The sequence below is a fragment of the Clupea harengus genome, chromosome 10, assembly GCF_900700415.2.
Source record: "Clupea harengus chromosome 10, Ch_v2.0.2, whole genome shotgun sequence".
Classification (NCBI taxonomy): Eukaryota; Metazoa; Chordata; class Actinopteri; order Clupeiformes; family Clupeidae; genus Clupea; species Clupea harengus.
In genome coordinates this window covers 24,035,734-24,048,628 of record NC_045161.1, presented here as the reverse complement: position 1 = coordinate 24,048,628, position 12,895 = coordinate 24,035,734, and the positions used below count along the sequence as shown (strand labels likewise).

Genomic DNA, 12,895 nt, shown 5'->3' with positions numbered 1-12,895 from the left:
TGGCAAATGCAATTAATCGTTCAGCCCTATTTAGGAGTAATACGTTTAAGAATTAGTTTAGGAGTCATTAGTCTAGAGCAGTGTCTCTCAAACTTTTTCAGGCCAAGGATCACTTAGCCAATACAAAAAAACTCGCGGACCATCTCACTAAATAGTATATCCCCGGAACAACAGGCCTCCTACCCAGACCTGGCACCAGACAATTGTTAGCGGCACGTGATTTTCGCGGGTGGGCACTGCTTTTTTATCGGTTGGCTAGTTATAGACATGACAATGCGCTAGGCAAAGCATCTGGAACCCTGCTCCATGCGCGACTTGGTAAAGTTACAAACTATAGTTCGCTCACAGCTTCATACTCCCATCACACACTCAGACACGCCAATGTATCACTAAACACCAATAAACACAATGATGCGCATACCGACCACGCAACCGCAGTAATTCACTACCAACCGTAGGCTAGCCGACTGGTATTAATATAGCCATCCTAGTAGTCAACTTTTCATAATTATGAGTTGTCATTATCCAACGGCACACAACACAGAATAAAGTTATCATCTTGCTGTCTCCGCAGCGGGAGAAAAAAAATGCTGTTTGAATGCAGCTCCGCGGCGGGAGTGACCCTTCTCCTTGTCTGTGTCAGAGGCATTCTCATTTAATTTTCTTTTCATTGTCCCTGTCTTAAGCCACCGATCCATGACCTTCTTAATAGATTAGGCTACTCTTTAATAGATTAGGCTTCTACTGACTGTTCTCTTCGTTCTGAGTTGTATGTTAGAAATGTCGCAATAATTTACTTGTGGCCGTCGCGGACCACTACGGGGCACTTGCGGACCACCAGTGGTCCGCGGACCACACTTTGAGAACGACTGGTCTAGAGTAACTAGTTTAGGAGTCATTAGTCTAGAGTAACTAGTTTAGGAGTAATTTGTTTAGGAGTAATAAGTTTAGGTGTAATTCCTTCACTACGCATTTGGTCCTCTACTGTATATTTCACAATTAGATGGATTGGACAATGAGAGGTACTGCAATAATAGATAAACGTGTGTGTGTGTTTGTGTGTGTGCGTGTGTGTATGTGTGTGTGTATGTGTATGTGTGTGTTTGTGTGTGCATTCACAGTGCTTGCATTCCCTTGTAAAATCCTTGTCCTTATGTTTGAATTTGGTTTTAGCTGTGCCTGCTGAGTTTACCAGTAAGCTCCAGGATGTAGACGGTAAGGAGGGGCAAAGCCTCAGTCTGTCTTGTGAGTTCTCCCTGCCCGGCATCGCGTTCATCTGGAGGAGAGGACACGAGACGCTGAGAGCAGGAGACAAATACCAGATGAAGCAGAAGAAGTTTATCATCATGCTAACAATCAATGATCTTAAGATTCAAGATAGTGGAGAGTACTGTTGTGTGTGCCGGGACCAAAAGACCACTGCCAGCTTGAAAGTCCATGGTAAAGAACACAGGAACTACAGTATGCATCCTCCCAATTACACACACATACCACACACACACACACACACACACACACACACACACACACACACACACACACACACATACACAACTCTTTTTCTCTCTCTCTCTCTCTCTCTCTCTCTCTCTCACACACACACACACACACACGCACAGTCAAGTCTGTCTGAAAGAGGACCTATTATGCTTATTTTCATCATTTTATTTTTGGGGTGTACTAGAATAGATTAACATGCTTCAATATTCCAAAAACATATTTTAATCATACTGTACACCCCTCTGTCTGAAACTGCCTGTTAGAGCTCATACTGTACACCCCTCTGTCTGAAACGCCCTGTTGGAGCTCATACTGTACACCCCTCTGTCTGAAACGCCTGATGCCCCTTATGCCCCCCCTCCCCTCCTCCCAATGAGCCCAGTGTGCTCTGATTGGTCAGCTAGGTGGACAACAAGGATAGTGTTAGGAGATTGGGTCATCTTGTAACAAGGGAAAAGGGCTGGAATTCCAACGAGGCGTTTCAGACAACTGAGAAAAGTGGTTTCTGTGGGAGAGAGTTACTCCCATGTTCCTTGGGCTTTGTATCTTTGCAGACTGTTTAAATGCTCAAAAAGCTATACAACACATTAAAGGAAAGGGAATAACAACACGGAAAAGCATGCCTTTAATGTCATCACTGAATGTATCTGTTTGCAGCCATTTCGATATCTTTCCGAAGAGAACTGCGTAACCAGGAAGTTGAGGAGGGCAGGAGTGTGACCCTGCGCTGTGAGCTCTCTAAGCCGGGGGCCGCGTTTGAATGGAGGAGAGGGCCAGAGACGCTGACCAGTGGGGGGGTGTACCAGATCACACAGAAGGATCAGGTCCTGGAGCTGGTGATTAAGAAAGCCCTGGTGGAACACAGTGGCATATACAGCTGTGTGTGTGGAGAACATCTAACCACAGCCACAGTCAAAGTTAATGGTGAGAGGATGTATCATTTTACGAGCTGAAGCAACCCTTTAAATGTTGTCTTCGATGTAGATTCATTCATGAGCATGACAAATGTTGACCAACTATGTCTCTGTCTAAGCTGTGTTGTTGTTTTAAGGCTATTTTGTATTTCCAATCTCACGTCATGTGTGTCTTGTTTAAAATGTAAATGCTTTTTTCTGTGTCTATCTATGTTGATCTAAGCTCTATTTAAAGTCTCATATAATATAATTATATGCTATGCCTTTCCTTGAGCAATTGATAATAAAAGCAAATACCTTTCTGCTCTTGTCCTGTTAACAGATATTATTATTGCCAAAGAGTCTTTGGTCATTACTATGACTAAACCAGTGTAAACGTAAACCTAAAGGGTTGACATTTGTGGCTGTGGTTAATGTGTCTCTCTCTCTGTCTGTGATGTGTCTCCATGACTCCAGCCCAGCCGGTGACCTTCAGACAGAAGCTGAGGAGCACGGCGGTGGAGGAAGGCAGCACTGTGAGCCTGCGCTGCGAGCTCTCCAAGGCCGGCGGCGCCACCGCGGTGGAGTGGAGGAGAGGGGAGACGACCCTCCACTCTGGAGACAAGTACCACATGAAGCAAAGGGACATTGTGGTGGAGATGAAGATCGTTGATGCCACGCTAGCTGACAGTGGGCTTTACAGTTGCATTTGTGGCTATCAGAAGACCACTGCTACTGTGACAGTGAATAGTAAGAGTGACTAGACACCGTGGCCCATATCTGGACATAGTTTGTCAATCAAGTCCAATTCTATTCTATTGTAATGATTGGGCAATCAAATTATATTGATGTGTGTGTGTGCAAATTTACATTACAGTGATTTATAATCAACCTGTTTCTTTCCAGCCATTCACGTCACCTTTAAGGAAAAGCTGAAGGACCAGGTGATTGAGGAAGGCAACAATCTCACCCTGCGGTGTGAGCTGTCTAAAGCTGGAGTCCCGGTGGAGTGGAGAAAGAGTGGAGAGCCGATCGAAGCTGGAGAGAAGTTTCAGATGAGGTGTAGGCAAGCCACGGCTGAGCTCTTCATCTTCGAGGCTGTCCCTGAGGATAGTGGGGTCTACAGCTGCGTGTATGCAGACCAGAAGACAAAGGCCACCATCAAAGTCACCGGTATGGGGCAATCCTTAGGCCTGGTCAACAACATTCAATTTATTTTTGCAACAGAAGGCGGACAGACTGCCACCATTTTAATGTGAACACTTGTCCCCGTTGCTGATGTAGGTGTACCTGCCACGTTCATCCAGTCCCTGAAGAGCCAGGAGGTGTTGGAGGGAGGCGAGGTGGTCTTGCGCTGTGAGATCTCCAAAGCTGGCGTCCCAGTTGAGTGGTATAAGGGGGACTCGGTGATCCAGGCCGGGCCTAAGTACCAGATGAAGCATGACGGGAGGTTCGCTGATCTGCACATTAACAACCTATTGCCTGAGGATACTGGGCCCTTCAGCTGCGTGACAGGAGGACAGAAGACCACAGCTGAAGTCAAAGTGAATGGTGGGTCTATTTTTGTGTCTGAGACTGCAGAGGGTCATATTTCTAACCCTATAAATGCAAACAGACATCACTGTTCTACTGTAAAACATACATTTTATTAGATCAGTTATTACTTATTGTTGGCAGGATTCAGCGAGGCCTCTTAAACAAAACGATTTTTGGCTTCAAATGAAGGCACAGTTCCAGAAGTTTTTATTAAAACATAGCCCCTTACTATGCCTTTTATTTCTGAACAGCATTCAGAATGTATCTCTGAATCACAGCAGGGCACTTAACAGCATTTTTCTTCTGAAGAGCAAAGATCACAGGGACGGACATCAGCTTCTTTTGATGGACCGTGTAGCGGTGTAAAACCTACACTGAGAGTGGTCACTGAGAGTGGTCACTGAGGAGTGGTCACTGAGAGTGGTCACAGAAGAGTGGTCACTGAAGAGGTTCTGCCATCCTAACTGTGATTTATGACCACTGTTTCCTCAGCTCATCCTGTTACCTTCAAGCGGGAGCCTCAGGACCAGACAGCGAAAGAGGGGGACAACGCAGTGTTCAGCTGTGAGATCTCCAAACCTGGAGCCCCTGTGGAGTGGAGGAAAGGGAGACTGATTTTGAAGTCTGGAGAGAAATATGAGACCAGGCAGGAGGGGAAGTACAATAAGCTGGTGGTGCGGAAAGTCGAGGAGAGCGATGCAGGCAGATACACCTGCAAGACAAAAGATGCACAAGCTGGTGCTGAGCTCAGCGTGAAGGGTAAGGCATCTCTTTACAATGCTCTGGAAAGAACACAGTGAAAAAGAACACAAATTACTGGCAGATATTAAATCCCTTGTTCATTCATGAATGTCTATCTATGAATAACCGCTTTTCATATATTCATATTTTTAATGGATTTGTCTTCAGTAAAAGGTCCAGTTTGTCATTCTGTTGCATATAGATTCTATATTTTAGAAGAAGCAGACTGTATTTGAGAGATTGTCCTCCATTCCAGATTCATGTTCTCTTCATGTGCCTTTCTCCAGCCCTTCCTCCTACATTTATAAAGGAGCTGAAGAACCTGGAGGCTGAGGAGGGCACCAGCCTGACGCTGCGCTGTGAGCTCTCCAAACCCGGGGTGGCAGTGGAGTGGCGTAAGGCAGCGGAACTGCTGCGGACGGGGGAGAAGTATCAGACGAGACAGAGAGAATGCGTGATGGAGCTGGTGATAAGGAAAGCCCTTCCAGAGGACAGTGGCGTCTACACCTGTGTGTGCAAAGAGCAGAAAACAGCAGCCATCATCTCAATCACCGGTAATAGGGATAGCTTTTCATTCAGAAGATCATTCTTGGTGTATTTTCACAGAGTCAAATTTACACTCTGACTCTCATTTTCAAACTCAAATTTTACAGCTGTTACATTACTTACTGTGGGTTTCTGTAGCTCAGCCGGTAAAGCAAGATGGTAGCAACATCCATTCTAAAAATTGTATATAACACTTCTACTCTAAGTGACTTTGGATAAGAGTGTTTTTGTAACGAGTCGATGTCAATGTTTAATCACTGTTGATTATGTCCGCACTGGTAAAATATTCATTGACACTACCTCTCAGCAACCCCTGTGACCTTCAAGCAAAACCTGAAGAGCCAAGAAGCTGTGGAGGGGAACACTGTCACCTTACGGTGTGAGATGTCCAAGCCTGGAGTTATGGTCAAATGGAGGAAGGAGAATGAGCTGCTGACTGCTGGAGTGAAGCATGAGATGAAGAGAGAGGGGAAGATTGTGGAAATGCTCATCTGTGACGTGTCCCTAGAGGACAGTGGCACATACAGCTGTTCTGTGGGGGACATGAAGACTACAGCGGAAGTGAAAGTGAGGGGTAGGTTCCTTTTGCTCTTTCAAGATCTAAGAAAGTTATTGGATTCTAGTAAGTAACTCGCACTTAAAGTAGTTACATTCCTGCCCTTTTTTATTTCTTATGCAAAGTAGTATTTATTGTTACACTAGGTCTCTATTGCTTGTGGCTCGATTGTTCTCTCCTTTGTACGTCGCTTTGGATAAAAGTGTCTGCTAAATGACTAAATGTAAATGTGTATGGAAAAGGCAACTGATGGAGGTATCATCAATTAAACTTTATCTCCAGGCTTTTTGTTGGTTGATGGAATTAAACAAAAATAAAGAATAAACAACAAAAACTAAAGAATACATTCAAATAAATGGTGTGATAACTGCCAAAAACATTGTTTTCATCATATTTTGTTGTACATGGTTCTGCAGCTCTTCCTGTGACCTTCAAGCGAGAGCTCCAGGATCAGATGTCGAAGGAAGGTGACAGTGTGGTCTTCAGGTGTGAGCTGTCCAAGCCAGGGGCTCCGATCGAGTGGCGAAAGGGCAGAGTGGTTCTGACGCCCGGAGACAAGTACGAGATGATTCAGGAGGGAAAGTTTACCAAGCTCATGATTTTCAATGTGGAGGAGAGCGATGCCGGGAAGTATACGTGTAAAAGCAAAGACTCAGAGTCAAGCGCTGAGCTCACCGTGAAGGGTAAGAGAGGGTCTGTCATTCAAGAAACCAGCGTTACTTTTATTCCTTTTGTTTTATGGACGGTATATTTGTCAGCGTATCTAACAAGTTTTGTTTTTTGTCGTTGTTAGTTCCCCCTATCACTTTCAAAAAGAAGCTAGTCAACCAGGAGGTTGAGGAGGGCGAAGGTGTCATGTTGAGCTGCATGCTGTCTAAACCAGGCGTGCCCGTGGAGTGGAGAAAGGACAATGAGGTCCTGAGCTCTGGACAAACCTATCAGATGTTACAGAAGGACGCCACCATGGAGCTCTTCATCAGGAAGGGACAGAAGGAGGACAGTGGCGTCTACAGCTGCGTGTGCGGAGACCAGAAGACCAAGGCCACCATCAAAATATTTGGTTGGGAGAGATTTTTTGGTTAAACTTTATGTTCACCCTGCCCTTGTTACAGTGTAGCAATATTATTAAGTACTGTGTAACATTAAGTCATGCAGAATAACATGAGGTGCAGAAGTTAAGGTTGGGGCAATGAGGTTAGAGCATATTAGAGTGCTGTTAATGAGTATGTTACGCTGTCCTTTATGGTATAACTACAATGTAACAAGAGCTCTTAAATACGAGGAGTGGCTATTAAATAATGAGATCAATACTGTAATTCAATTGTAATGAAGAAAACTCATTCATTATACTCATATAACTTGTATAAAGTCGTAAGAACACTCTCGTTATTTAATAACCACACCTCGTATTAAGTGATAATAAGGGTTTATATAGGATCTATACAGCGTTCTAGCATAGCTGATTACATTTCTTCTTGTGGTTCCTTAGCGATTCCTGTGACGTTCAAACAAAGTCTGAAGAACCAGGAGGCCTCGGAGGGCGGTATGGTGAGCCTGCGCTGTGAGCTCTCTAAGGCTGGAGTCCCCGTGGAGTGGTGGAGAGGGGAAGATGAGATCCTGCCCAGCGCCAAGTACCTGATTAGACACGAAGGCCAAATTGCAGAGCTACAGATCAACAATGTGAAACCCAAGGACGTCGGGGAGTACAGTTGTGTGATCGGAGAACAGAGAACCACCGCAGAAGTAAATGTCAGGGGTGAGTTCAACATGGATATCAGTCTAAGGCTATGGTGACATGTGCTTGTGTTACATTGTAAAATTGGACAGGGTCATTTTGGGATTGAACTTTTATTGGACATAACAAATTCACCCAGAAGAGCAAAGGACTAACTGTCCGTTTAATCTTTAAGCCGATGTTTAATTTTCATTGCTACTCCTATGCACACTTACTAGGAATGCATCACTTTGTTTATTGAATGAGCATATTTATGAACATGAGCTACAGATATAAGGCATTCCAACCTAATTCGTTATTAATTCCTTACGTGTGATTCAGTGAAAAAACTTATTTGTCACTTTTTTACGAGTTGTATTTTTTAAAGTAAATATACTTTGCTTCCTATTGTCCTTTCCCCTTTTAGCGGCTGCCTCTGTGTACTTCGAGAAGGAACTGGAAGATCGGGAGGCGACCGAAGGAGAGTCTGTCGTCCTAAGCTGTGAGGTGTCGAATCCCAGTGCCCCGGTGACTTGGAAGAAGGACTCACAAACCCTCAGCCAAATGGCCAGAGTCTCCCTGCAGCAACAGGGCACCACCCACGTGCTGGAGATCCGCCGACTGAAGCCAGAGGATGCAGGAGTTTACACCTGCGGTACGCGAGGCAAGGTCACCAGTGCCAAACTTAAGGTTAAAGGTAAGATAACCTGCGAAGGTTCATTTTCTTTTGTAAGGTAGTCTGTGTTTCAACAGCCAACATAATTTGGGTCGAAATATAGTTTCTGTCCATATGCCACACAAGTGTACTACAGTAAAATATAATATACACTACTAGAACATACAAACTTAAATGTACTTGCAGTCATGAATTGATACCACAAAGAATTGCACAGCTCATTTGATATCCTTTCCCCTTCTTCGGCAGAGCATGTGTTGATATCCTTTCCCCTTCTTCTCCAGAGCATGTGAAGATAGTGTCAGGGCTGCGGGACCTGACCGTCACTGCTGGAGAGGACGCCCTCTTTGTGTGCGAGGTGTCCCACGACGACTACTCGGATGGCGTGTGGTGGTTGGGCTCCAGCGTCCTGCAGAAGAACGAGATGAACCAAATGAGCTGCCGGGGCCGAGAGCATCACCTGGCGCTCACCAGGGCCTCGGCCGAGGAGGCCGGGATCGTGGCATTCGCCGTGGGGAACGAGAGGACCTCAGCACGTCTGCGTGTGCTGAGCAAACCCAAAAGTGAGGCAGTCCACAGGACGTTTGTTTGTCAAGATCAATGCAAGGAATTGGAAAATGTACAACCACCAATTCAAGAGCCTTTTATGGAATTCCTACATCTTTATACATTTTTTGCACCATTGATGCCACTGTGTTCCGTCATTGCATTTGGACTTGATGCATTTTTTTATGGATGTTAGAAAGTAATGACCATTCTCTTTCCATGACCGTAGTTCTGATCGAGCAGAAGCTGAAAGACACCACCGTCTTCGAGGGTGCGACCGCCACTCTGTCCTGTGTGACCTCTGACACACGCACCACAGTCGCCTGGAAGCAGAAAAACGTGCTTCTCTTAGCAGGAGAGAAGTATGAGCTACGCAAGGAAGGGAAGTTGAACCTACTGCTGATTCACAGTGCGGAGAGAGAGGACACCGGGATATACACGTGTGACACTGGCGATATGCAGTGCAGTGCTACACTCACTGTCAAAGGCAAGATGGATTCTCCTATTGAGTCTTATCCTGCCGATTGAACAAGGCTGACATAGACCATGTAGTCTTGAAACACAATGCTACATCGTGCATTGCTAATCACTACTAGTACTTATGTGGAATGTAAATACTGCAGGCTGATCCATTTAGCGAATTCTAAATATGACATGGAAGAAGAATGCTGACATCTATTTTGTGTTGTTTGGTTTCCTCAGAGCATCCTCTGCGTTTCCAGGAAGAGTTGCAGGGCAAAGAGGTTGAAGAAGGTGACACAGTCCTCCTGTGCTGTGAGCTCTCTAAACCTGGAGTGCCGGTGGAGTGGAGGAAGGGTCGGGTGTTGCTGAGGCCTGGTGGGAAGTACGAGATGAGGCAGGATGGCTGTGAGGTGCAGCTGCGTATCCATGACGTCAGCCCCCAGGATAAGGGAGACTACACATGCTCCGCTGGAGATGTGCAAACTACTGCCATTGTCAAAGTGAAAGGTATGACCAATGCTGTGACACACAATAGACACTTTCTATATGCTTCTGTGAAGTGCTTTGCAGACCATTTTCCTGGAGAAATTCTGCAGAGGTTTTTGGTGAATTCTGGCATGTATGACTCACAAGCTGACTCACACATCCAAGGTAAATGGTTTTTGGTTCACAAAACTACCCTTCATTGCCACACAATGTTTGGATTTCCACTTGTGCGATAGTCCTGTCAGAAGAAGTTCTCTTCATTCATTAGGTTAGCCATTAGCAGTATTAGCAGACTGCATAAAAGAATGTGCTTATTGGACTGACGTCAATAGTGACTCCACTGGTACCCCCAAACCATCTTATTTTAGTGATGATAATAAGATTTGCTCAACCATTTAATCTTACCTTTCAGTAAGTCCAGAGCCAATCCTGTGCTTCTGGCTGAAAATGATGGACCCATGAACACTCCAGAGCACGAGGCTCTGTATTTTCCAGCCATCATACTGCAAAACACATTTTTTTCATAACCAAAATAAAAAAACGTTTGATTTATATAGGACTCAAAGATTAATCCCACATTTAGGGTAATGTTGCTTGGGTTTATGTTGTTACTTAAAAAGTGTTATTGAAGTGGACATTATTACCATCTCTCAGGGGTTGTTAGGTGGGCATGCTTATGTATTACTGATACTTAAAGTGTGTTTGTTAACGTTTGTTAGCCTGCTAATTAGCACACCCTGAGGTACTGGAGGGCTACAGCTTATTGTGGGGCACAAATATGGAATGATTTTTACTCTCTAAACCCGGAATTTCAGAATTTTGGAAGGCATAGAAATAAGAAATAATATTTCATGAATATGACAGCTGAACCCAGGAGAACAAGAAAGACAAAAGGAAAAACAGACACAGCTCAAAAATAGTTGTTCTGGGATTTTCAAAGGACAGCTGAAGTTGTGGGCCTGTCTTGGAAATAACATTAAAAGATTTGTGCTGTGCAGTAGACTGTGATAGATTATGATAGATGGTTTGACTGATAGATTTTTGTTTTTTAATTTGACTGAGAATGAAGAACAGATGTTTGAGATGAGTATAGACCTCTGATGCAACTTGGCCTGCAGTTCTTGTTCTTGATCTCACTAAAGCTCAGTGTCAACCTTCTGTCATGGAGGATGTATCACAGAAAACAGAAAGGGTTTTCGGCATTTTGGTTTGATGAAGTGAGCTGTTGACATTACAGTAAATGGAGGGGAAAAGTTTATCCAGGGTTAGTTTTGCTATCAGATGTTATCCTCCTGATCTGTTGCTATTAGTTATTCATCTAAAGCTCGGCTGTCTTTAGCAATGTTCCTGTATGCTGGGATTTGCAAAAAATGATGAAGTATTTAATGGATGTTTGGGTAAGTAAGCAAATACAACTATTTCATCATATCGAATGATTCATTTTGTTGCCAATTTCCAGTTTCGGGTTTATGAATTCCTTGCACCTAAGAGGACCCACAGCTATACTGTATGTTTCGTTGAACTTACTTGCTTTTTTGTTACACATAAGTACTGTACTCCCAATTGTGTTAATCCAGGACATTTCATCAACAGGTTTTTGTTACCACAAAAATTATGTTTTTCCTCTCATTCTCTTCCCCAGAAAATCCTCTATTCTTCCGGGAGGAGTTGCAAAGCCAGAGGGTTGAGGAGGGGGAGACGGTCCTCCTGTGCTGTGAGCTCTCCAAAACTGGAGTGCCGGTGGAATGGAGGAAGGGTCGGGTGTTGCTGAGGCCTGGTGGGAAGTACGAGATGAAGCAGGATGGCTGTGAGGTGCAGCTGCGTATCCATGACGTCAGCCCTCAGGATAAGGGAGACTACATATGCTCCGCTGGAGATCAGCAGACCACGGGCTCACTGAGAGTAAAAGGTATATGTATTCCAATGGCCTACAGGGATCTTATACAGCCCTATCCAGTCTAATACAAAATGACAGTTCGAGGCATTGGTGAACACCCACAGTTGTGACCAATTCTTACTTCAACGTGGCCAAGGAAAAGAAGAAAATTGTTTCAGGCATTTACAGCTTGGCGCCTCACTAAACAAAGTGATTACACAAAACACACTGGAAAGCACTAACATGGCATGTTGCCTAGACCAGCTGTGTGCATTTCTCCTCTGTCTAATACAAGACAAGCTTACATCTCAATATAAATAGGAATTTTCCTTATTATGCCAGTGTCGTGGTCAGTTTGGTCCTGTTCATCTAAACACATATTGTTTAGGTCAGAATGTACTGTCCTCTTGTAAAATCCCTATGCTAGGATTGTTTGTGTTTGTGTCTCTGATTCGTTATGGACCATGAGCACCCTGACCTGATGTTGTTGTCGTTGGCTTTTCCAGAGAAGCCTTTATTCTTCCAGGAAGAGCTCCAGAGCCTGGAGGTTGAGGAGGGGGAGACGGTCCTCCTGTGCTGTGAGCTCTCCAAACCTGGAGTGCCGGTGGAGTGGAGGAAGGGTCGGGTGTTGCTGAGGCCTGGTGGGAAGTACGAGATGAGGCAGGATGGCTGTGAGCTGCAGCTGCGTATCCATGACGTCAGCCCTCAGGATAAGGGAGACTACATATGCTCCGCTGGAGATCAGCAGACCACAGCCTCAGTCAGAGTGAAAGGTATGCTAATGTATTCTTCGTGCAGTTATGCTAAAGTTCCTCCTGGCTCTGACAGACCACAAACTCTCTTGGGTACACTCTACTCTCACTTGTCCTCAACCGAGTGAAATTAGTTTGTTGTGTCCCAAGCTATGAATATTAATCTAAATGATAATGATGGTCCACACCCTGTGACTAATAGTGTCACAATGATTGGCAGACCAAGTTACTCATTATAGAGGCTGTGTTGGTTCTTGTCCACCCCACAGAGCATTTAACTCTGGCATACAGTACCAGTTGAAAGTTTGGACACACCTTGTCATTCAATGGTTTTTCTTAATTTTGTATTATTTCATACATTGTAGATTAATACCGAAGACATCAAAGCTATGAAAGAACACATACGGAATTATGTAGTAAACAAAAAAGTGTTAAACAAACCAGAATATTTTTTATCTTTTAGATTCTTCAAAGTAACCACCTTTTGCTTTGATGGTAGCTTTGCACACTCTTGGCATTCCCTCAATCAGCTTCATGAGGTAGTCACCTGGAATAGTTTTCCAACAGTCTTGAAGGAGTTCCCAGAGGTGCTGAGCACTTGTTGGCTGCTT

At 44.4% G+C, this 12,895-nt stretch overlaps 1 protein-coding gene across 1 annotated transcript in view; it reads left to right on the top strand.

Annotated features, from left to right (window-relative positions):
* The window catches only part of obscna (obscurin, cytoskeletal calmodulin and titin-interacting RhoGEF a), a 50,957-nt gene that overhangs the window by 7,316 nt on the left and 30,746 nt on the right, over positions 1 to 12,895 (top strand). The window contains exons 15-31 of the mRNA XM_042709000.1: positions 1,174 to 1,440; positions 2,158 to 2,424; positions 2,871 to 3,143; positions 3,300 to 3,566; positions 3,678 to 3,944; positions 4,422 to 4,688; positions 4,958 to 5,224; positions 5,524 to 5,790; positions 6,189 to 6,455; positions 6,566 to 6,832; positions 7,262 to 7,528; positions 7,914 to 8,183; positions 8,447 to 8,725; positions 8,938 to 9,117; positions 9,411 to 9,677; positions 11,299 to 11,565; positions 12,039 to 12,305. Of these exons, the coding sequence (XP_042564934.1) occupies positions 1,174 to 1,440; positions 2,158 to 2,424; positions 2,871 to 3,143; positions 3,300 to 3,566; positions 3,678 to 3,944; positions 4,422 to 4,688; positions 4,958 to 5,224; positions 5,524 to 5,790; positions 6,189 to 6,455; positions 6,566 to 6,832; positions 7,262 to 7,528; positions 7,914 to 8,183; positions 8,447 to 8,725; positions 8,938 to 9,117; positions 9,411 to 9,677; positions 11,299 to 11,565; positions 12,039 to 12,305 (4,473 nt within the window). The remainder of the gene's footprint in view (positions 1 to 1,173; positions 1,441 to 2,157; positions 2,425 to 2,870; positions 3,144 to 3,299; positions 3,567 to 3,677; positions 3,945 to 4,421; positions 4,689 to 4,957; positions 5,225 to 5,523; positions 5,791 to 6,188; positions 6,456 to 6,565; positions 6,833 to 7,261; positions 7,529 to 7,913; positions 8,184 to 8,446; positions 8,726 to 8,937; positions 9,118 to 9,410; positions 9,678 to 11,298; positions 11,566 to 12,038; positions 12,306 to 12,895) is intronic.